General features: G+C 53.2%; 9 protein-coding genes across 9 annotated transcripts; 6 read left to right on the top strand and 3 right to left on the bottom strand.

Moving 5' to 3' along the window:
- Positions 1-878: 878 nt before the first annotated feature.
- On the bottom strand, positions 879-1,794 carry REG1_1 (protein phosphatase regulator; the record flags this gene model as incomplete). The annotated part of the gene is made up of 2 exons (XM_062883275.1): positions 879-1,403; positions 1,468-1,794. 2 exons carry the CDS (start codon positions 1,792-1,794, stop codon positions 879-881), a joined length of 852 nt encoding a protein of 283 aa, XP_062747087.1.
- A 552-nt stretch (positions 1,795-2,346) lies between these two features.
- On the bottom strand, positions 2,347-3,753 carry QC762_203910 (uncharacterized protein; the record flags this gene model as incomplete). The annotated part of the gene is made up of 2 exons (XM_062887283.1): positions 3,331-3,753; positions 2,347-3,272 (listed from the first exon to the last, which is right to left on the bottom strand). The coding sequence occupies exons 1-2, from the start codon at positions 3,674-3,676 to the stop codon at positions 2,347-2,349; spliced, it is 1,272 nt and encodes a 423-aa protein (XP_062747086.1). The 5' UTR covers positions 3,677-3,753.
- Positions 3,754-3,863: 110 nt separating this feature from the next.
- On the top strand, positions 3,864-4,846 carry QC762_203900 (uncharacterized protein; the record flags this gene model as incomplete). Its single annotated transcript, XM_062887282.1, has 3 exons — positions 3,864-4,104; positions 4,169-4,187; positions 4,245-4,846. The coding sequence occupies exons 1-3, from the start codon at positions 3,961-3,963 to the stop codon at positions 4,844-4,846; spliced, it is 765 nt and encodes a 254-aa protein (XP_062747085.1). The 5' UTR covers positions 3,864-3,960.
- Positions 4,847-5,673: 827 nt separating this feature from the next.
- ILV3 (dihydroxy-acid dehydratase ilv3) lies at positions 5,674-7,803 on the top strand (the record flags this gene model as incomplete). Its single annotated transcript, XM_062883274.1, has 2 exons — positions 5,674-5,750; positions 5,828-7,803. 2 exons carry the CDS (start codon positions 5,674-5,676, stop codon positions 7,545-7,547), a joined length of 1,797 nt encoding a protein of 598 aa, XP_062747084.1. The 3' UTR covers positions 7,548-7,803.
- On the bottom strand, positions 7,645-9,360 carry vps66 (Lysophosphatidic acid:oleoyl-CoA acyltransferase 1). The gene is made up of 2 exons (XM_062887281.1): positions 8,953-9,360; positions 7,645-8,878 (listed from the first exon to the last, which is right to left on the bottom strand). Exons 1-2 carry the CDS (start codon positions 8,981-8,983, stop codon positions 7,950-7,952), a joined length of 960 nt encoding a protein of 319 aa, XP_062747083.1. The 5' UTR covers positions 8,984-9,360; the 3' UTR covers positions 7,645-7,949.
- Positions 9,361-9,423: 63 nt separating this feature from the next.
- On the top strand, positions 9,424-13,457 carry KAR3 (kinesin-like nuclear fusion protein; the record flags this gene model as incomplete). The annotated part of the gene is made up of 6 exons (XM_062887280.1): positions 9,424-9,941; positions 10,023-10,179; positions 10,249-10,394; positions 10,705-11,587; positions 11,639-13,332; positions 13,386-13,457. Exons 1-6 carry the CDS (start codon positions 9,627-9,629, stop codon positions 13,455-13,457), a joined length of 3,267 nt encoding a protein of 1,088 aa, XP_062747082.1. The 5' UTR covers positions 9,424-9,626.
- Positions 13,458-14,806: 1,349 nt separating this feature from the next.
- Positions 14,807-15,787, top strand: GST2 (Glutathione S-transferase 2; the record flags this gene model as incomplete). Its single annotated transcript, XM_062887279.1, has 3 exons — positions 14,807-15,040; positions 15,103-15,316; positions 15,381-15,787. The coding sequence occupies 3 exons, from the start codon at positions 14,807-14,809 to the stop codon at positions 15,785-15,787; spliced, it is 855 nt and encodes a 284-aa protein (XP_062747081.1).
- Positions 15,788-16,174: 387 nt separating this feature from the next.
- BBP1 (Branchpoint-bridging protein) lies at positions 16,175-18,701 on the top strand (the record flags this gene model as incomplete). Its single annotated transcript, XM_062887278.1, has 6 exons — positions 16,175-16,355; positions 16,421-16,631; positions 16,688-16,905; positions 17,097-17,320; positions 17,381-17,704; positions 17,766-18,701. 6 exons carry the CDS (start codon positions 16,175-16,177, stop codon positions 18,480-18,482), a joined length of 1,875 nt encoding a protein of 624 aa, XP_062747080.1. The 3' UTR covers positions 18,483-18,701.
- A 352-nt stretch (positions 18,702-19,053) lies between these two features.
- On the top strand, positions 19,054-22,744 carry QC762_203840 (uncharacterized protein). Its single transcript, XM_062887277.1, has 3 exons — positions 19,054-19,809; positions 19,869-20,786; positions 20,840-22,744. The coding sequence occupies exons 1-3, from the start codon at positions 19,277-19,279 to the stop codon at positions 22,419-22,421; spliced, it is 3,033 nt and encodes a 1,010-aa protein (XP_062747079.1). The 5' UTR covers positions 19,054-19,276; the 3' UTR covers positions 22,422-22,744.
- Positions 22,745-22,777: the final 33 nt, after the last annotated feature.

Raw genomic sequence — 22,777 nt, 5'->3', positions numbered from 1 at the left:
TTGACTGGACAGGTCGGCTGGCGCAATGGTGCTGAGTTGAGTGGTGGACAATTATGGCGGGAGACGCGTCTCGACGCGTTAAGGGGATCCACCCAATTAAAAGATCTGGCGCCAATCAATCGGTCGTGTAAGTCAGCGCAAAGAACCCTAACCCTGTCCCTGAGCTACTGGTTCGACTCGCTCCCAGATCACAACCACTCTGCTTTTTTGTTGACAGCCTCACTCTTCCGGGAGCTTGTTGATGGGACATCTCCCCCAACACCGCAATTAAATAATAATAAAAAAGATCAACAGCTTCGAACATGACAAAAAAGCTCGCCGGCACATCGAATATGCAGGTTGTAAGAGGCATCGCACCCCCCTGAGTGCTAGACGTCAAACTCCCCACGATACTAACGATCGAAAACCACCTAATAACAAAGCTTACAGGTAGAATTGAACCCTGGGTTTTCTAGGCAACCGCAAACACGACTTCGACCCGCTCCATCGCTTTATCCAATCTGACCACCCCCCTATTCTGGCCTGGTGGCTGACGTTGCTTGCAAGGTTGGATGCGGGAAATGATATGTGTACCGTGGTCCTCTTCCCCGGAGCATTATTCTTGCATCCTCTGACTTGACGCTTCTACCACTGGGCTGGTGACTGCCAGCATTGCTGCACACCCGCTGCCTTGAACATTGTGCTTGCTCCGTCTTTGAAGCTGCCACCACGACCATGATGATGCAGTTCTGGTGTTGAGCTTTTCCTCTGATTATTTTCTTCAACGCAACCATTTCCATGGCAACCCGTAACAACTACATATCCACCATTCAAACTGCTTTGTGGAAATAACCCATCTGGAGTTTGAACATTTCCATTTGTCTGCTATTCTGAATCAACTAAACATTCTCATCAGTTACCACCCTCTTCGCCCTCCTTCGCAACCGTAACCTCGACCGCCTCGTGTCCTCTCCATGCGTGTATAGTTCATCACTGCTTGTGTCGTCATCTACCGTGTGATTGCTTTCGATTGTTCGGTATCGGGAGATTCGGTCTTGTCGTGCTTCACGTCTACGTCTGCCAGTTGATTTCCGGTGACGGGGTCCGACTTCTTGCACAATCCGATCGTTGTTTTCAGTGAGCTCATTGGATGAGCGAGCAAGAGGTAGATTAGAAGAGTGGTGGCTTGGCCCAAAGCTGATTCTTCTGAGAGCGGTTCCGATGACGATGACCAGAAAAATCGCACCGATGACGAAACAAAGAATCGAGGTAATGTCAAGGCTGTAGTGTTGACTTTCTTCTGGCGTCGAGTTGGAGCCCCATAGACTAACTGACAAAGACCGCCATCTAAGCAGCGAGAAGCCGGGTGGAGGAGGAAGTGTTTTGTTTCGAGCACTCATACAGTTCGAAGCATTGAAGTTATGCTTTCGGATTATCAGTCAGTTTTCCATCCGGGTCTGCTGTTACAAAACAAAAGGCCTCACTTACAGACTCGCAAAACTCGACAAAGTCTTTGGTCGAAGTCCACTGCGCCAACTCGTTTGCTGTTTTGGCCTCTATCACCGAGGAGACGGCTGCCCAGATACCCGTACAGGTCAGAGCTAGTCCAATGACACTCATCGTGATCTTCACCCAAATATCGAGCCGGCATAGCCAGGGGGTGTGTTTCCGAGGCCCTTTGGAATAGAGAACGTCCGAACATAGCGCGGCAGCACCACTCCAAAACCATGACCAAGCAATCCATATTGTGTCTGTAAGTCGTTCCCAATTCCATATTGGAGGCATTTTGAGCATGTTACCGAGTCGAGAGTCCATAGTGATAGTTTGTTGAACAAGAAAAACGCACCAAGAAGTGCACTATGCGCCACCAGGAGGACTCTTCGCGGTCTAAAGTCGACTGTCACCTTTGACCCCCACACCCCATGGCAACAGCGTTGACGATTTGCAAAGTCCCATCCATATCAGGAGTGGCCTGCAGCAGTTATTTTGCCCAGGTAATGCGATCAAGACCTTGCCCGTGCAACAATGCGCGAGGCTGTAAGATTCATTGCCTTCTGATTGGATTAACCAGCTTGCCAACCCTGCCATTTCACCGAGGCGGAAGATCACGATTGCCCGTGGAGTGCCGTCCGTGCCGTCATTGCTTCGGTCTGCTCTGAAAATGGTCCTCCATGGCGGGATTTTGTCTTGAGCCCGAGTTTGGCATTCGTCACAACCCACACGTTTCTGCGTAATCACCAGCCCCTTCAATCCCACCGTTTCATCCCTGTGAGATTATAGCAAGATTTCTGACTCTAGCGGTGAGGTGGCCAATTGCTCTCCTTTATTGTGATAAAGATGAGACTCCGCCTGTTACCATGCCTCGGCTCAGTCTCTGAGATCTTCAGCCCTGTCCAGATCGTCATCCAGTAATGACTCCCAGTCCTCTTCTTGGGGTTGAACAAGTTCGGCCGCGGAATCTTCGGATCGTTGTGGTACGGTCTCCCCATCGTCCACCTCGCCCACTGAATCTTCCGAGCCAGCAATGTACTCTTGCAGCTTCCATATCAGCATGTTCAGTCTCATGCTCGCCTGTCCCCTCAACATATACAATGATCCGTCCTGAAGTAATGTAGATTCTTGTCTTAACTTGGCCAAGTGTTCTCTGCCCAGCACCACTCGCATGTCATGCACTGCGATCTTCTCGCCGAACTTTGAGCCTTCGATAGCCATGGTCGAAATTGCTGACGGAACGGAGGCCATCGCAGGGTCAGGGGAAAGGGCTTCTGGAGGCCCGAAAAACAAGACACATTGCCGCTGCTTCAACTCGCTCACTTCGTTCCAGCTGCTGAGCTTGGTAACATATTTGCGTGGTCTGCCATCTGATCCACCCTTCTCAGCCAGATGAGCGGCATGTATGAGACCTTCAAAAACACGTTTGCGCATTGTTTCCAGCAGATAGGTATCCATGTCTTTACGCCATTGAGCATTATTCAAGGCGGATGTGTATCGCCCCGTCCCGCTCTCAGTTGCACGTAGTAGTCTGCTGAAACTTGAGGAATACATGCCTTTGGGCGTGACGAGTTCTTGTAGAAACAAACGGCTGTTGAGAATATACGCAGAAGGGCCCGGAAGTTCGGTAGCGGCCGGGACCTCCCCTCCTTCTTTTGGAACTTTACTCTCAAGATCTTGTGGCATCCACCATGTTGTTTCTGTGGTTGGATCCTGGCCGAGCTTGAAGCGCTGCAAGAGGGGTTTTGGAAGGGGGGTTCCAGTGATATCACAGGTTCTGACGCGCTCAGCGAGCATTCGGGCTGTGTAAATTTGTTAGAGCCCTGCGAGAAGCAAAGTGAGGCCTGGGAATCAACACACCATAGGGATTTCTTTCCAGTTGCCTGCGGAACTTGTCTTTTGGGCGGACAGCGTGCTTTGGTTTTGGTTTGGTGAAATTATTTCGGGCTTTGTGAAACTCGGGATCCATAATTGGGGAGAGGGGTAAGTTTCCGACGACGGTTGTGACTGTTTTATTTTCTGGATCGATGTTCAAGGATTCAACTGAGCGCTCATATGCTGACTTCTCATCGTTGTCTCTTGAATCTTCTGCCTTTCTCCGAGTAGTGTTGTGGAATTGTCGGTAGGTTCGTAAAGATCCACATGATGAGGTATAGGATTCCAGTGCTACTGGCCTGGAGAGACCTCTGCCGAATCTTTGCAACATCTTGTGATTGTTCTTTGGAGGTCCGATGAGGGTTTCTTGCAAGTGTGTAAGTGAGAGCAGTGATATCCAAATTCTCCTGCCCACTCGGGATGTGTCCGTGCGCACCCTGTGCCGTGCGACTGTCTTTGGCAGGTCGGTTGCCAAGCCGTCAACGTCAGCGGAGCTGGGGGAGCTTCTTGGAGCTGTCCCTCTCTCTCCACCATCATCGCAACCGTCAATTAGATTTGGATTGTTTACTTTCTCGCGACCTCCCAATCCAGCTTACCACATATCGATACGCTATCATGAATACTCAAAGAACAGCTTTTCACCTGCTCAGGCGCTTAGGCGCCTCGCATTGTCGCCGCACCTCCAAGTTCAGCACATTCCCAGGCGGCATCCCTCCCACGAGTGGCGGCATCCCTATGCCATACATCACAGAAGTAACAGTACGTTGGCGAGCGCTTCTGTCTGATATCCATTTGTCCTTTGGAAAACTTACTAACTATTCAGGCTGGCGGCTGGCGAACATGTAAGCCTTGGGTTTCATGAGCATTCTAGGACTCGGCGATGCTGATCCTTCTCGAAGCCGATATCTTCTCCAAACTGCTGCAGGAACGGATTGTCTGCCTCAACGGAGCCATTGATGACACAGTCTCAGCCTCGATAGTTGCGCAGCTTCTCTGGCTCGAATCGGACAACCCCGACAAGCCAATTACGATGTACATCAACTCACCTGGCGGCGAAGTGAGCTCTGGGTTGGCTATTTACGACACCATGACCTACATCAAGTCCCCGGTATCGACTGTGTGCGTTGGTGGCGCCGCATCTATGGCGGCTATTCTTCTGATTGGAGGCGAGCCAGGGAAAAGATATGCGCTCCCACACAGCTCCATTATGGTCCACCAACCGCTGGGAGGGACAAGAGGACAGGCGTCAGACATCCTCATCTATGCGAACCAAATACAAAGGCTGCGAGACCAGATCAACAAGATTGTACAGAGCCACATCAACAAGTCCTTTGGCTTCGAAAAGTACGACATGCAGGCAATCAATGACATGATGGAGAGAGACAAGTACTTGACGGCAGAGGAAGCCAAGGACTTTGGTATCATTGACGAGATCCTACACCGGAGAGTCAAAAACGACGGAACGATGCTGTCCGCAGATGCGAAGGAAGGGAAGCATTAAGGCGTTCTAGTTGTACGAAGGGCGTATGGACGCATGCCGCAGGCGGGGATGCCTGCAGGAGAGAGTGTTATGACTGCTGCAAAAGGGGTGTTATGACCATCCATCATGGAATACACGGCCGCCAGCACCTTGCAACGGGGCCTACACCGGCATCCCGTCCGATGGCGGATACCACCCCGGCTGTCCCGGCACTCTTGGCTTGATGTGGGGATTCTGGAATCCGGGTGTTGAACTGCTAGACAATGGCATGTATTGGAAGCCCATTACCTTGACCTCCCCAATTCATACGGTAGCAGTCTGGAGACCGAGGTCAAAATAAGCTACGGGCTATCCACATGTACTGATAGAGCTTTCTTGTAAGCAGAAGACTTTAGCCTAGCGGAAACCAGAAAAGCCACCAACTACACAAATACTCCAGAACAATGATGGGTTCCCGTCTCGAAGTGTGACCTTCATTCTTGGGACAAAGATGACCCCATCTCACTGTCTTCTCTGCTGGCATCTTTCCTGCTGCTGGACCAATGAAAAAGCTTGTATTCGTATTCCCATGCAGCTAAAAAAAAGGGCGGGGAGCTCTTGTGGGGACCCCTGTAGCAGCGTCCCTGTGACTGTCACAGCGCACCACGACTCGGGCAGCCATCTGGAAATTTTAGCTCCGACTTCGCCCAAAACCTCCATCTTTATTCCCCAACCCGACACAACCAGAAGAACGAGAAGGGACAATTGACTTGTCCTCGCTGTCTATTAAGTCCCTATACACTCCACGGGCTGTCAATTGGTTCTTTCTTCTTGTTCTCTTCTCTGGCACAGTCATCGTCATATCAGCCATGCTCCCCTCACTTCTGAGAGCTGGTGCTCCCAGAGCTCTGGCCACTGGCCGGGCCCTGCCCATGAGAAACCAGGCGTATGTCTCCTCTATCAAGCTTCAGAGCTGCATTTTCTATCGCCGAGATCAAGAAGCTTACTGTTATCCTTCTCTAGCCGCCTTCTTTCTACCACTGCCCGCCGCTATGCCGATGAGAAGCTCAACAGGGTCTCGGCCACCATCACCCAGCCCAAGTCCCAGGGTGCTTCTCAGGCCATGCTTTACGCTACTGGTCTGTCTGAGGCCGACATGAACAAGCCTCAGGTCGGTATTTCGTCTGTCTGGTACGATGGCAACCCTTGCAACATGCACTTGCTCGACCTCTCCGGTCTCGTCAGAGACAGCATCAAGAAGGCTGGCCTCGTGCCCATGCGCTTCAACACTATTGGTGTCTCCGACGGTATTAGCATGGGCACCACTGGTATGCGTTACAGCTTGCAGAGCAGAGAAATTATTGCCGACAGTATCGAGACCGTCATGAATGGCCAGTGGTACGACGCCAACGTTTCCCTGCCCGGTTGCGACAAGAACATGCCCGGTGTGTTGATCGCTATGGGCAGAGTCAACCGCCCTAGTATCATGGTGTATGGTGGTACCATCAAGCCCGGCTGCAGTGCTGGTGGCGAGCCCATCGACATTGTCAGCGCTTTCCAGGCCTACGGCCAGTACCTTTCCGGCGAGATCGACGAGAAGCAGCGCTTCGACATCATCCGCAACGCTTGCCCCGGTGGTGGTGCTTGCGGTGGCATGTACACTGCCAACACCATGGCCAGTGCCATCGAGACTCTCGGTATGACTCTCCCCGGCTCTTCCAGCAACCCCGCCGAGGACCCCAGCAAGAAGGCCGAGTGCGAGAGCGTCGGTGAGGCTGTCAAGACCCTCCTCAGAGAGGACATCCGCCCCCGCGACATCATGACCCGCCAAGCCTTTGAGAATGCCATGACCGTCGTTACCGTTCTTGGTGGCAGCACCAACGCCGTCCTCCATCTCATCGCCATCGCCGACTCCGTTGGCATCAAGCTCACCATCGACGACTTCCAGGCCGTTTCCGACAGAATCCCCTTCCTCGCTGACCTCAAGCCCTCCGGCAAGTACGTCATGGAGGATCTCTGCAAGATTGGTGGTACCCCCTCCCTCCTCAAGTTCCTTCTCAGGGAAGGTATCATTGATGGCTCTGGCGTCACCGTCACCGGCAAGACCATGAAGGAGAACGTCGAGGCCTACCCCGACTTCCCCCCCGAGCAGAAGATCATCCGCCCCATGAGCGACCCAATCAAGCCTACCGGTCACATCCAGATTCTCCGCGGCTCCCTCGCCCCCGGCGGCTGTGTCGGCAAGATCACTGGCAAGGAGGGTCTCCGTTTCGAGGGTACCGCCAAGGTCTACGACTACGAGGATGGCTTCATTGAGGCTCTCGAGCGCGGTGAGATCAAGAAGGGCGAGAAGACCGTCGTTGTCATCCGCTACGAGGGTCCCAAGGGTGGTCCTGGTATGCCTGAGATGCTTAAGCCGAGCTCTGCCATCATGGGCGCTGGCCTTGGCAAGGATGTTGCCCTCATCACTGATGGGCGCTTCTCCGGTGGTTCTCACGGCTTCTTGATCGGTCATATCGTGCCCGAGGCCATGGAGGGTGGCCCCATTGCCCTTGTCCAGGACGGTGACAAGATTGTCATTGACGCCGAGCAGCGTGTGCTCAACCTCGAGATCCCTGCTGAGGAGCTCGAGAGGAGAAAGAGCCAGTGGAGAGCCCCCGAGTCCAAGGCCAAGAGGGGTACTCTTAGAAAGTACGCCCAACTGGTCAAGGATGCCAGCCACGGCTGTGTGACTGATGCTTGAACGGGCGTAGAAGCTCGGGAACTTTGAAGGGATGGAGAAAAAGGTATAATTTAAGGGTGGGACTTTTTGTTTTGTACATATACTGATCTTGTTTTTATTTGGCATGGGAAAAAGGCGCTTATTGTTTGCCTGTTTTTGGGTGGTTGGCTGCGGAAAAAGATATACCAGGTTGGCGGTTGACAAGTATAATCAAGCAAGAATTTGATGAACTTTTTGTTACATTGGGTTCCAATTATCGACACGGACATGATCTTCTTGTCCTGGTATAGTGCTAATGATCATGCATGTTCCAAAATTTCCCAACCTCTATATCCGATCTTGATTCCTTCCTGCTTGCCTGTAAATGCGCATTAGAAACATCATATCACAAACCAACCCCTGACCATTTGTTTCACCACAGCTCTACCTTCTCCTCTTATTCCAAGCCTTAACAAAGGCATCCTTCTCCTTCAACGTCAAGCCCACCCTCTTCGCCCTCCCTAACCTAGCCAAGGCCTCCGCGACATTGTCCAGCAGCTTCTGCTCCTCCACCGTCACCCCGTCCTCCCCACTGGGCGTGCTCTCCTCCTGGCTTGAAACCCCATTGACGGCCTTGGTGGTATTCACCATCCCCTCCGCAATCCTGACCCTAATACAATGCGTCGGCCGCCCCAGCAGCTTCCACAAAAACTGGATCCAAGTTCCAGGCACAGGCGTCGTAATATCAGGTGGCGTATACCTCATACTGACAGGGAAGATCTTTGCCTCAGCCGGCACAGTCAACAAGGCCGGGCTCAACGGCAGAATCCCCTTTCCATTCGTCGTGCCCGATTCCGGAAAGATGGCAACAACCCTGTTGGGATTCTTCTCGATGATCGTCCTCAGGTCGGTGAGACTACTTCCCGGAGGAGGGGACAAGGGGGCGGGGGACAAGGCATTGATTATTGCTGCGATGAGCGAGATGCGTTGGACTTTTCGGGAATGGGGGTAGGAGACGACAAAGATGGGGTCGAAGACGGCGGCGAGGTAGAGGGCGTCGACGGGGGAGGTGAAATTGGCGGCGATGAGGGAGCCGGGGTGGGGGACGCGGGAGGGGGGTTGCTGGGAGAGGGAGCCGCGTTTTACGCCGTCGAGTTGGAGGTCTACCCACCAGATTCCGGGGATGGAGAGGTAGGTCCAGAGGAGGAGCTTGTGGGCCACGGCGGGGAGGGGGAAGTGGTGGAGGAAGAGGAAGTAGAGGAGGGTGTAAGCGAGGAAGATGGGGAGGCGGATGAGGAAGAGGATGGTGGAGGTTAGGTTGCTGAATATGGAGGTGGGGGAGGAGGTGGGTATGAAGGGGGATATGCCGGACCCTGTGATGGAGAAGGTTAACGAGGGTGTGACATGGTTAGAGGGGATGGGATGGTAAGGCGGGGGAGAGACATACCTCTGTCGCGAAACTGGGAGAACTTCTCCATGATGCGATGGGGTTGCGATGCGCGGCAAGGGCGGTTGCGGTCCTTGGGATTATTTTAGTGCCGTATGTATGCGAGGACGGGGGTGTCGTGAGTGTATGTACCGCAGTAGTAGTTGCGTAAAGTGTTGATCCGTGTGATACAGGCAAATGTAGGCCTGACGTACGATTAATAGATTCCAGAGGCTTTCACTGGCCAGATATTTTGAAGACATCATGCCTGTCCAGTGGAGCATGTGAACGAGTGGCACGTGCGCTGTAGGGACCAGACTCGCTACAGAACTCTGGGACAAGGGCAACTGGAGACACTGGCTCACTGGGGACGGTGTGGCTGGAATGATTCCGGCGGGATGAGCAGATCAAGGCAGACGAATGGACAGGAGGACAGGAAAGAAAGCTGCACCCTAACCCTTTGAGCGGGGTATTCCGGGACACACATTGACACACCGCCCCCCTTGCCCCGTGGAAACTAGTAGATGCAGCTCTTCCAAGAGAAGCTGGCTGGGACTCCGCATCGGATGAGAAATTAATGGGGAGAGAATCTGCTTGACATCTTCTGCCTCTTCATCCTATCCGTCCAAGCATGCCACTCTCTCGCCAGTCTCTGGATTGCTGGCCCTGCTCAATCCACGTTTCCTTTGTTCACCATGTACCCCACAAAACCCCACACGGCGTCGTCCCAGCGGACCCCTCCCATTGGCTCCCGTAAGCAGTTTCGTTGCCCCGGTGAAGTAAACACAGCTTCTACCATCCGTCTTTCTACGCTACACCCGTTGAGGAGAAGAGGCACCAGTCCAGTCCCAAGTCCCAGAGAAGACCCGCCTCTGTTCACGACTGTGTCGCACCCCCCAACTCAAACTGGAGCACTGCTCCTATCGCTATCCTATCTGCTCGTCCATTTTCTTATTCCTCGCATGCGCAACGGAGCCAACGCCAACATGGAGTCTACAGAGAACGGTGGTGTATGTTTTGAAGTCTTTCTCTCCATCTTTGATGCTGCCCTCGGACCCCCGACCCTGACACTGATATTTTGCGACATCTAGACCTTCCGCTCCGGCCTTCGCGCCCCTCAAGTCCACACGAGCACCACGACCACGATGGCCCCGAGCGCATACCTCCAGGAGATCACCAATTCGGACCAGAACGCGCGACCTCACCCGTCGGGCCTCCTCCCGTCGAAACGCACATACAATGGCGCCGGTACGTTGTCGTCACCGCCCAATCCATGCCACCCACTTGCCCTGACTGACCGAAAAGGATCTTCTGTAGTCCCAGACCGCGACGCCAAGCGCAAAACACTGGCGGAAAGAGCTGGTGAGCCTATCTCCAAATCGCAACTGCCAGCAGCTACGCCTTCAGTCTCGAGAATGACGGGCATCGGCCTCAAACCCACATCTATCGCATCTCTTGCATCTGTACGTTGACTGTTATCTCCGACTCCTACCCTGCAGCCCACTTCCCATTGCCCAATCTATCCCCACTGTCCCACACGCCATATTCCTACTCATCGTTGGGCTCAATGTCGGCCCCAAAAGAGACCAGTAACAAGAAGAGCCCCAACCCGCCAGCATGGAAGCGTCTGAGGGGCTGCTGTTCAGATACCTACCTGCGCCGCTCCTCCGACGACTGCGACCCATGGACCGACTCGGCTGGCACTGAACTTGATCATGTATTTTTCTTGCTTGCCTTGCCACAGGCTTTGATGCTAACCCTGACTTGTCGTAGACTCACCAAACCGCTACCGCAACATCCTCACGGCCACCAACCACTCTTCCAGGAACCTCCCGCCATGCCAGCACCAACAGCTTTTCGCGAACCATGGGTGCCGGAAGCCGCCCACCAATATCAGGCCGAGCACCCAGCTCCATGGGCTTCAACCCATCGAACACCAGAGGAACCACGAGATCTCGACCGGCGACAGTGATGAGCGGGCGATCAGCGGAAGAAGATGGAGGACCAGCCGACCAAAAGAAAAGTAGGAATTTTTCTGCTTCCTTACAACCCCGTACCAACAAAGTGCGGACTCAAAGAGGACGATCTACAGCCTCTGAACAGTCCGTCGGAATCCGTGCTCGAATGCCTAGCAAAGAGGAGTTGACGCTCAGCAAGCGGATGGGCAACCTCTCGCTCAATGATGACGTCGGCGACATAGCTAGCGGAAATCAAGTGATATCCAAGGCAAAAGAGCACTCCCTTTCTCTTATGTTTCAGCCGCCCGACGGACAAGAGCAGCGAAGTTCGACTCTCCAGAACCGCCGGGGGGGAGCTACCAGTCCGGACCCGTTTAGGACCACCAACTCTCAGGCCAATTTTCCTAGTGTACCAGTCACCCCGCCAGAGATCCGGAATGGCCGTGTGGCACTGGAGAAGCTGGGCACCACGGTCAGGAGCATTGCCCAGACCCCTTGTTCTCCTACCAAATCTCCGTCTCCTAAAAAGTTACCATTCTTGACCAAGGACTCACATTTAAAAACTTTCACAGGCTGGGACGTAGACGGTCGGCTTCACGAGTTCGAGACGCAGTTCAAAGAGATGAAAGAGGCCTTTGATACCACCATTACCGACAGAAAAGCCCTCGAGGAGGCTATTCAGTTTGCGAAGAATAGGGGTAAGTTTGGCGGAGTGATATCCAGAGTTGGGGACTAACGTGCTGTTCTAGCGAGTGATCTTGAACGTGAGCAACAACGGTTGATGGACCAAACTGCACAACTACAGGGACAAATCAGCTCTTTGCAACATGACAACCTCTCCATGCAGCAAGAAAAGCAGTCATTAATCCTACAGTTCGAGAGCGAGCGGCAAAAGCACAAATACGAACTCCAGGACAAGTCACGAGAGCATCAACACGACGTCGAAGAAATCAAGCGAGGGTTCAAGGCCGAGGTCGAACAGATGAAGTGGGAACACCAACAGGCTTTGGAGGCAATGGAGAGACAATACCGAGCGGAAATGAAGGACCGACAGGCCCAAAACTCAAAGGAGCTGGAGGAGCTACGGGCCAAGTTGGGGTCAAAACAGGAGGACATGAATCTGGAAGTCCTCCGAAAAGACCGCCAGATCCAGGAATTACGGTCCCTTATGGAAGGCCTCAAGCTGGACTTGGACCGGGAACAGACGGTCAAGGGTAACCTTCAGCAGAAACTGACCGAGATGTCGACGACAAATATGACTTTGGAAGACCGGTTACGAGGCCTTAATGCCAAGATCGAATTCCTGGAATCCGACAGCAAGCAACAATCAGACTCGTTTGCTCATATGGAGGCCCGGCTGCAGGATGCTTTGCGGGTCGCTGAGGAAGCTCGCGAGAAGTTGATCAAGGAGGAGACGGAGCGCCGGGTTCTGTTCAACAAGTATCAAGAGTTAAAGGGCAACATCCGTGTGATGTGCAGAGTACGCCCCGTGCTTGGGAATTCGGAAGGCAACCCAGCTCAAATCAGCTTCCCTGACGAGAAGACATCGGCTCAGATCGACGTCACCCAAGAAGAGAAGAACAGCATGGGCATGGTGAGCCGAAAGGTAGTCCCATTCGAGTTTGATCGTGTATTTTCCCCAGCGGTCCACAACGAGGAGATCTTTGGAGAAATTTCGCAGCTCGTGCAGAGCGCTCTTGACGGCTACAATGTCTGCATCTTCTGCTACGGTCAAACAGGATCCGGCAAGACCTATACCATGTCCTCGCCCGATGGCATGATTCCCAGAGCCACCCACATGATTTACGAGACGATTACGAAGTTGAAGGAGAAGTCATGGACATATACGATGGAGGGTAGTTTTGTCGAAGTGTACAACGAAGAGCTCCACGATCTGCTCACGCCTGGCAGAGAGTCGGATGGAAAGAAGAGACTCGAAATCCGCCACGACGACAGCCGCAAGCAGACTACAGTTCTCAACTGCAAGACAGTGGCGCTTGACTTACCCGATAAGGTCGAGATGATGCTCAAGCAAGCCCAGAACAACCGCAGCGTTGCCGCTACCAAGGCAAACGAGAGATCTTCGCGCTCGCATTCCGTCTTCATTCTGAAGCTGGTGGGTGAGAACTCGGCCACCAACGAGCGTTGCGAAGGCACTCTCAACCTGGTGGATCTTGCTGGTTCCGAACGTTTGAAGCATTCTCAAGCCGAGGGCGAGCGCATGAGGGAAACGCAGAACATCAACAAGAGCTTGGCATGCCTCGGCGATGTTATCGAGGCTCTGGGACGCGGGTCAGGCCACGTCCCATACCGCAACTCCAAGTTGACGCATCTCTTGCAGTACTCGCTCAGCGGGAACTCCAAGACGCTCATGTTTGTTATGGTCAGCCCACTAGAGGCCCATCTGAAGGAGACAATCACGAGTTTGCGGTTCGCCACCAAGGTTAGTACCACATCTCTCAATAAGGGTTTACGACAATCACTAACATGGCTCAGGTGCACAACACCCATATCGGTACGGCCAAGTCGACGAAGAAGCTTGTCAAGGACCGGGCAACCGACTATTAAAGAGCGTCATAATGATCCTATTTCCTTTTTTGATGTTTCTTTTCTTCTGTGTGTATATGATGTTGAGAAGGACCACCTTTTTGCTTCTGGTTTGGATGGGAGCCCTTGGATGGATCTGGTGGGTGGGCCAGGGGCATATGGCAGGCTGGCAGGCAGGCAGGCGGCGACGGGGCGTTGTGTTATGAATGATACCATGAATCATTGTCTTTACTATATTGGGCCGGCAGCAAAGAGGGCCGGCGAGCTGGGTACAAACAGTATACAGTTGTCAGAGCTGAGGAGATCTCGTCGGCTACAAGTTTTTTAGTATTTCTATTTTTAAGACCCCACGAGTTATGGGCATGATTCGGGGGTTTCTTCTTTTCTGGCCCGAGGGGGCAAGATGGGGGTCGGTTGGAGAGAGAAAAGTTGAAAAAGAAGGTAGAGTTTGGGGGCGGGTGAACAGAGTTGTTGGTTGTAGGTTTGATGGGGAGTAGAAGCTTCCTGGAACACAATTGAGGTATATATGCTTGATATTGACAGAGGTTGCGACGTGCGTTGAGATATAATGACCAGCTCGAAAGCCAGGGTTGCAGCGTTGCTCAGACTCGGGTCTACAATGAATTGTTTTGTGGATGATGTCACTGGACATTAAATTGATAGGCATGTCAGCCTCGGCAGTCAACTTTACTGAGACACAACCAGGCAGGCTGCCGTTGAGATAGCATCGAGAAGCTTTATACAGTTCAGCCAACAAGCCACTATGAACAGCGGATTCTCGGAATGCTGGATGTTTACCGCGCCCTTATTTTCCTTTTCATGGAGAGCGAGTCGTTGACATTCGACAAGCGTCTTCCCCGCAACACTTGTTCCCGATGTAGGTGGGGCATTACAAATCGAACCTCTCAACCTCTCTAGTCACCCACCAGCCTGTTCCATTTCTTTCATGAGATCGATGGTACGGCAGACGGCGCAATTGTCGATCCGGCTTCTGAGAGGGTCGATTCGTCATCATTGACTAGCGGACTGGCATCGCCTATTTGTAGCATCTTCGTGAAAGTGTTGATGAGAGGATTAATAAACCCCATCCATCTTGTTCAACAACCCCCACTCAAATTCTTCCCCTCTCTTTCTATTTTGGAGAGTACATACATCATTTGAAACTAGTCCTCGGTAGCATACTCCCGAACCGAGCTTCAGTTAACTGCGGCTTGATTTGTAAAATAGGAGCAGTGGATTTCTAACCTGAGCTTTAGTGAGTGTGACACCAGTGCCCACCTCATCCCTTCTCATCATACCTACCTTGCGTTGCACAATCCCACAATATACTTCCATGTATATATAAGAGAACTGCTGCTGTTGTAAAGAAAATGACTGACCCCTCCCCATCAATGCAGCGCATTTCCCAGCTCGCCTCCCACTTGACCAAGACTCATCCCAAAACTTTCTTACGGAACTTTACATCCAAGATGGCGTCGAACAACAGCAACATCCACCTTTACACTGTTGGTACACCCAACGGAATCAAGGTGTCCATCCTTCTCGAAGAACTTGGGTTGCCTTACAAGGTGACGCCCATTTCTTTTAGTAAGAATGAGCAAAAGGTTTGTTCCCCCCTCCGCTCACATAAGGTAGGGTAAATGTGATGTTGATGTGGAAGCGATAGGAGCCTTGGTTCTTGGAAATCAACCCCAATGGGCGGATTCCTGCCCTGACGGACACCCTCCCGGATGGCACGCCGATTAACCTTTTTGAGAGCGGGAGTATCATGCAGTATTTGGTGGATAGGTATGATACCGAGCACAAGGTTTCGTACCCGAGGGGGAGTAAGGAGGGTTATGAGGTGAATAACTGGCTGCATTGGCAGATGGGGGGGCTGGGTGAGTTATATGACAGTGAGAAGAAGGAGATGGATGAGTTGATGCTAATGGTGTTTGATGACAGGGCCTATGCAAGGTCAGGCAAACCACTTCTTCCGGTATGCCCCCGAGAAGATCCAGTACGGGATTGATCGGTATCAGAATGAGACGAGACGGTTGTATTCGGTGATGGAGAGGCAGCTTGAGAAGGGGGATTATTTGGTGGGGGATCGGGCTACGATTGCGGATTTTGCTTGTTGGGGGTGGGTGGCTGCTCATCACTGGGCTGGGGTGAGTCTGGATGAGTTTCCCAAGCTGGAGGCGTGGCTGCATAGGTTGTTGGAGAGGCCCGGGGTGGAGAAGGGGAGGCATGTGCCGAGTCCGCATACGGCTTTTGATATGAAGAATAAGAGTGAGGAGGAGCTGGAGAAGGAGGCGGAGAAGAGCAAGGCTTGGGTGCAGGCGGGGATGAAGGCTGATGCTAAGAAGTGAGGGAGGGAGTGGAAGTTGGTGGGAGCGTTAGGGAAAGGAAGTAGGCTGTAAGATGAGGGCTGTAAGGGTTGTTGATGGAAGTGAATATCGAGCTATGAAATCAAACAAATAGACTTTTTCAGACTTGGTACAGAGTCAACATTTTCATATCTTCAACAACAACATCAATTCATTGCCCATCCAGAAGCCGTATATGAATCGGGATCCCTCCACATAAGTGGGCCCATCTGAACGCGCGCCGCCCAATCACGTGTAGCGCCACTCAGCCTCGATCGGGCTAGCGTTAGGTGGACAGTTTCCTGACAAGATCGAGATGCGACAAAACTTCGCCCCAGGTAAACCTATCCCAAACATCAACAACTCTGCAGAATCAGCACAAGCGTCAAGATGTCGTGGAGAAATCAAGGAATCACCGGTTCCAACAATATTCCCTTGGGGAAAACCCGTCGCTTGCACGGCGATGGCGATGGCAACGACAGCAGCACTTTTAGTCCTCCCCCGGCCTCCAACAACGGATCTGTTACGAATGGAGATCGCGACGTGAAGCGTGGCCGAAGCCCTGAGCGTGGTAAGTTTCCATACTCTCACCCTACCCTTGCTAATGATAATTCAATGCTAACTTGACTTGTCCAGGTAACAATGATGATGGTCCGAGACGTCGCAAGAAGAGAAACCGCTGGGGCGAGGCGACCGAGAACAAGGCCGCTGGCTTGATGGGTCTTCCCACTGCCATCGTCGCCAACATGACCAGCGAGCAGCTCGAGGCATACACTCTCCACCTCCGTATCGAGGAGATCACACAGAAACTCAAGATCGACGACGTCGTTCCTGCTGATGGAGACAGGTGTGTTTTACCATGCTATTCCGTCCTCAATCTCAAATACTAACCCACTATCCTAGATCGCCCTCCCCTGCGCCCCAATACGACAACCATGGTCGCCGTGTCAATACCCGCGAATACCGCTACCGCAAGAAGCTCGAAGACGAACGCCACAAGCTGATTGAGAAGGCGATGAAGACGATCCCCAACTACCATCCTCCCTCGGACTACCGTCGCCCAACCAAGACCCAGGAGAAGGTCTACGTGCCTGTGAACGACTATCCAGAGATTAACTTCAGTATGATTGCTAACCCTCAAACCTCTCTAACCACACCCCCTTCCTTGCTATTGGTGCTTTGCTAGGCACCTCAGTCGGCGTAATGCCTGAAGCTGCGCCTTGCGGGCATCTACATGCTAAACTCCAGCCCTAACCTAACTCGTTGTACCACGATATCCAAATGACTAACACTTAGGTTTTCCGTATTAAAGTCGGTTTACTCATAGGCCCTCGCGGCAATACCCTCAAGAAGATGGAGACAGAATCCGGCGCCAAGATTGCAATTCGCGGCAAGGGCTCCGTGAAGGAGGGCAAAGGTCGTTCTGACGCCGCTCACTCCAGTAACCAGGAAGAAGATCTCCACTGTCTCATCATGGCCGATACCGAGGAGAAGGTGAACAAGGCGAAGAAGCTGATTCACAATATTATTGAGACTGTAAGTTTTTCCTCCCCGTATGCGCTGGAGTGAAGACACCCGCTAACATGTTGGCTACAGGCTGCGTCTATTCCCGAGGGTCAAAATGAACTGAAGCGCAATCAACTTCGTGAGCTTGCCGCCTTGAACGGTACGCTGCGTGACGACGAGAACCAGGCATGCCAGAACTGCGGCCAGATCGGTCATCGCAAATATGACTGTCCTGAGAAGCAAAACTTCACGGCCAACATCATCTGTCGTGTTTGCGGCAATGCTGGGCATATGGCTCGTGATTGTCCCGATAGACAGCGCGGTGCCAGCTGGCGCAATGATGGTCCCATGGCTAACCGCACTGCCGGCCGTATCGGCGGCGGCGGCGGCGATGCTGTGGATCGCGAGTATGAGGTGAGTTCTGCCCTTGCGTCCCTTTCGGTGGTGATATCCATATGCTAACCATGTTCTACAGCAACTCATGCAAGAACTTGGCGGCACTGGTGCTGCTCCTGCCATGATCGAAGCCGGGCCTGGATCCAACGGTCCTACTGGTCCTGCTGGTGGTGATTCGCGGCCTTGGGCCCGCGGTCCTAGCGCCCCAACCGGCGGTCCTGCTCCCTGGCGTACTCGCAACAACGATCGTGATGACCACCATGGTGGCGGTGGTGGTTATGGTGGTCCTCCCAGCGGTCCTTCAGGTGGCCCTGCACCGTGGGCCCGTGATCGTGGTGACCGTGATCGCGGAGACCGTGGTCGGGACTATCGTGATGACCGTGGCGACCGTGGAGATCGTGATGACCGGGGGTATCGTGGTGGACGTGATGGTCGCGATGGCGGTGACAGCTATTATGGCAGTGGTGGTGGTGGTCACAACTCATACGGTGCTCCCCCTCCGCCACCTTCGGCTCCTGGGATGGCCCCATGGCAACAGCCTGCTGGTGGACATGCGGCCTACGGTGGATATCCTGGCTACGGCGGCTATGGTGCTCCTCCCGGAATGCCCGGTGCGCCTCCCAGCTTGCCTCCCCCTCCTCCGGGCGGTGCTCCTCCCGGCCTCCCTGGCGGCTTGAACGCGCTCATCCAGCAATACGCCAACGCAGCTCCCCCACCACCCCCTCCGCCTGCGGGTGAAGCACCTCCTCCTCCGCCCATGGACTTGCCGCCTCCTCCTCCTCCCCCGGGGGCTTAGTGGTAGCAACCGGTGGAACGACTGACCGATAGGGATCTGACCTGTTATTAACGTTGCTTGGCTCAGCTGTTTCATTATCATTGGATCCTTGACCTCTGATGGTTAGGATGTCTGGCTTACATGTAATCAGGCACAGTGGAACTAACGGTCTAATTAGTATACAGCAACATAGAACTTGTAATTTCATTAGATTCAAAGTATTGTAGACATGTGTTTATACTGTGATTCTTTGTTGTTGCTGCTCAGTGACATCAGCAGGAGCTTGGGCCATTTCTTATGCAAGCCCGCTGCACAACGGGCCTTGGCAAGCCCCACTCACCGGCCGCCTTTGAGCTCCCCTAGCTCTTGCAGCCCTCTCATGCTCAGATGATCTCGTCGCCTTCCCCGACATCGCCCATCGCCCTGAACTTGCAGAGGCAAAAGAAGAAAACAGCAGGAATTCCCAGGGGTTCCAACTGTGTTGAATCCACAAAGGGAAGAAGGCTCCGTCCCGACCAGTTGCCTCAACGCAACAAAGACGAGACTGCCCAGTTGGCGAACCTCGAACGGTTGCACCGCATCGTCCCCCTCCACCATCATTCACACACACCTTTGGGACTCGGACTCGACCACCCACTCACGCGTGTTACCTATTGACTTTTCCCTTTCAAGAACTATTGACGGCGGTTTTGGCTTGCAGTACCTAAATTACTCTTAGCTTTTTTCACATGTCTTGAGATTCCCCGCACCAAGAAGAGAAGCAGCTCTCTCATATCACCGAGCCAAGCACAGCACTCTTGTGTTTGTTGCCCACCATGATCAACCCCATCTCGTTCCGGCCGGGGCCGGTGACGTTTTGGACGACGCTGGTCTACCTCGCCCTGCTGATCCCGATTGTCATCATCAACGAGACGGTCCCCCCCGCGCCGGCGGCGGCGGACGATGGCAAGATTGAGGGGGTGAACCTGACGGAGGCGTGGCTGGACCTGACGAGGATCACGAGGGGGTATCATCCGTATAACAGCAAATTTAACGAGGAGGTGAGGGGGTATTTGCTGGGGAGGGTGGGGGAGATATTGGAGGGGAGTGAGGTGGGTGGGAAGAAGGGAAATGTGACGGTTTTTGATGATTTGAGGAGCAATGTTACGGGTTTGATGGCGGGGAGCGTGGTGCCTACGCCGGGTAGTGCTCAGGTGGCGGCGTATTTTGAGGGGACGAATATTTTGGTTTATGTTAGGGGGAAGGGGGATGATGAGGGGGATTGGTGGAGGAGTGCTGATGGGGGAGAGGTGGAGGGGGTGAGGAAGAATGAGAGGGGCTTGGTGTTGGTTAATGCGCATTACGACTCGTGAGTTCTTTACGATGGATGATGTTTTGAGGGGTTGGTGATACTGATGATGGTGATAGGGTTTCGACTGGGTATGGTGCTACGGATGACGGTATGGGTGTTGTTACCTGCCTGCAGGTGATCAAATACTTTGCTCACCCGGATCACCAGCCGGAAAGGGGCATTGTGGTGATGCTTAACAATGGCGAGGAGGATTACCTGTACGGTGCGAGAGCGCTGGGACAGCACCCGTTGAATCCGTATATCCATACGTTCTTGAATCTTGAGGGTGCCGGTGCTGGAGGACGGGCAAATCTTTTCCGGACTACGGACAGAGAGGTCACGGCTGCGTATGCTGGGACTTCGGACCCCTTCGGCACGGTCATTGCTTCTGATGCCTTTGGGCTTGGGTTCATCAGGAGCGGTACTGACTACTCGGTGCTTTACGACGTGTATGGGCAGCGAGGACTCGACCTTGCTTTCTTCAAGCCTAGATCGAGATACCACACCAATAGGGACGATGCTACTCACACGTCGAAGGCCAGTCTTTGGCATATGCTCAGCGCGGCTATCCACACGACCAGTAAGCTCTCGGGGGATACTGGGGATACCTTTGTTGGCGCTCGGCCTGATGGCGCCCGCAACAAGGTCCGCAATGGCAGCCCAAGCAACGGAGTGTGGTTTGATCTCTTTGGCAAGGGGTTCGTCAATTTTGGCCTGAGAGGCATGTTTGCCTGGTCGCTGACGGTGCTGGTGGCCACGCCTCTGATCTTGGTGTTGGCCACGTACATCCTTCACAAACTGGACAAGTACTACTTTTTCACCTCAAGCGTCAGGACGTATGATCAGCCTGACTTTGAGCCAGTGTTGGTCGGCGGGTGGAAAGGTGCTTTTCGGTTCCCCTTCGCGTTTATTGTTTCTGGGGCGCTGTCGCTTGCGGTGGCCTTCTTGATGAGGAAAGTGAATCCTTTCATTATCTACAGTCATCGGTATTCTGTGTAAGTTTCTCTCTTGGGGATTAATGGGGGATGGTGTGGCTAACAACGAGCAGGATCGCTATGATCTTCTCCCTCTTCTACTTCACCTTCTGGTCCATTATGCGCGGCGCCAACTTTGCCAGACCCAGTGCGCTTCACCGGGGCTATGTCAACATTTGGTTGTTCATCCTCGGCTGGGCTACCCTCGTTGCGGTAACCGTGACGGAGGATCGCTTCAAGCTCGGTGCCGGCTACCCCATCGTCTTCCTACAGACCGCTGTCTGCCTGACCACCTTCCTCACTCTCTGCGAACTCTTTGCCTTGCCCAAGAAGACCGCCTGGGGTCAGCAAGTTCGGGAGGATCATGAGGTTCACGATTATTACCAGCCCCAGTCGGGCAACAACAATACTCGTACTGAATCCCCTCCCCCATTGCCGCAGATCCCTCACCAACCATCTCTAGTGCCGCCCGCCACGCGGGACTCGAATGCTTCCACTCTGCGCCAGGGAGACGGTAACGACACGGACGACGAAGACGCGGCAGTACCGACTGAGCGCACGCCGTTGGTGGGCGGTGGTAATGCCACGAGCGAGCACTTCCGCACGACCTTTGCTACGACGTATCGCCGTTCGATCACAGCGTTGGTCAATGGAGCTCGCAAGTACGGGCAGGATGGCGACGAGCCGTTTGAGCATGAGCAGGCTTGGTCTGGACGCTTGCCTTCTTGGCTGTGGTTTTTCCAGTTTTTGATTCTGGGGCCGTTTACGATTATCCTGGCGGCGCAGACGGGATTGATGCTCGTGGATGCTGTTCATCAGACTGGTGCTGATGGGAGCAACTTGCTGCTGCCGTATTTGATTGTTTTCGCCTTTACGGTGTTGGTTCTGCTGCCCATTACGCCGGTCATTCATCGGATTAGCCATCACATTCCGGTTTTCTTGTTGGTGGTGTTTGTTGGCACGCTGATTTACAACTTGGTGGCTTTCCCGTTTTCAGAGGAAAGTCGGTACAAGGTGTACTTTGTTCAGCAGATCGATCTCGACACGGCGGATAACCGGGTGTGCTATAACGGGGTGGATGAGTATGTTCACAAGATCATTGCTGAGCTGCCGTCGGCTTCGGGGAGGAATGTTAGCTGTGGGGAGTCGAAGCGGGCGGAGCTGGTCAGTTGTTGCTATGACGGGGTCGATGTTGCCCCTCGGCTGGGAAGTGAGACTCCTGAGGAGGACACACCAATTGAGGAGATCTACAAGAGCCTTGCTACTGTCACTGCCACGCGCGGTGAGGGGAACAAGGCCCAGCTGGAGATCGAGGCCGACAATACCAAGGCATGCTTCTTGGAGTTTAAGCAGCCCATCTCGGGATTCAATGTTCAAGGAGGTTCGGAATGGGATGATAGATTTGGGCAGTTCCCTGAGGGTGGGATTAAGCAGTTGAAGCTGTGGCATCGGCAGAGAGGGGAGAGGTGGGTTGTTGATGTTGAGTGGAAGGATGCTGAGAAGTTGGAGGGACAGGTGGTTTGTGCTTGGAGTGATGCTAATGAGGCGGGGACTATTCCTGCATTGGATGAGGGGTTGAGATATTCACCTGTTTGGGCGGCGATTACAAAATTTGCGGAGGGGTTAGTAGAGGGACGGAAGGGGTTTTCGGTGTAGAATGAGATGAGCAGGGAGTGAGAGCAGTGGGAAAGATGGGAAGCGTGAGTTGTGGTGTTCAGTGTGCCTGGAGTATTCCTAGGTATAGATATGGTGTAGGAAACCTAATTGACCTTTCAGATGTTACATAAAAGACTGAGCAAACATTGCGGAGTTTTGAGCAGATGTTTGCATGTTTTGCCATGGCTCACCTTGTGTCAGGGGTAGTTTGCTATTTCGGTCTCATGTAAAGTGCTGGCAGCAACCATTTCGCCTCAAGGACAGGAATATCCTGTCATTCCTCATTAAAGGCAGTCAAGCACAGATCGAACATGATCAGGCACCGGGTGTTACACCCGTTTGGTATTTTCTTTGTG

The sequence above is a fragment of the Podospora pseudocomata genome, assembly GCF_035222375.1.
Source record: "Podospora pseudocomata strain CBS 415.72m chromosome 2 map unlocalized CBS415.72m_2, whole genome shotgun sequence".
Taxonomy (NCBI): Eukaryota; Fungi; Ascomycota; class Sordariomycetes; order Sordariales; family Podosporaceae; genus Podospora; species Podospora pseudocomata.
This window is presented reverse-complemented; position numbering and strand designations above follow the sequence as displayed.

Bases quoted from the DNA above. Each gene is read 5' to 3' on its own strand.
- vps66 (XM_062887281.1), bottom strand. From the start codon at position 8,983: ATGGAGAAGTTCTCCCAGTTTCGCGACAGAG. The intron at 8,879-8,952 runs GTATGTCTCTCC...TCTCCATCACAG, and splicing joins CTCCCAGTTTCGCGACAGAG to GGTCCGGCATATCCCCCTTC.
- QC762_203840 (XM_062887277.1), top strand. From the start codon at position 19,277: ATGATCAACCCCATCTCGTTCCGGCCGGGGCCGGTGACGTTTTGGACG. The intron at 19,810-19,868 runs GTGAGTTCTTTA...TGATGGTGATAG, and splicing joins GTTAATGCGCATTACGACTC to GGTTTCGACTGGGTATGGTG. The intron at 20,787-20,839 runs GTAAGTTTCTCT...AACAACGAGCAG, and splicing joins TACAGTCATCGGTATTCTGT to GATCGCTATGATCTTCTCCC.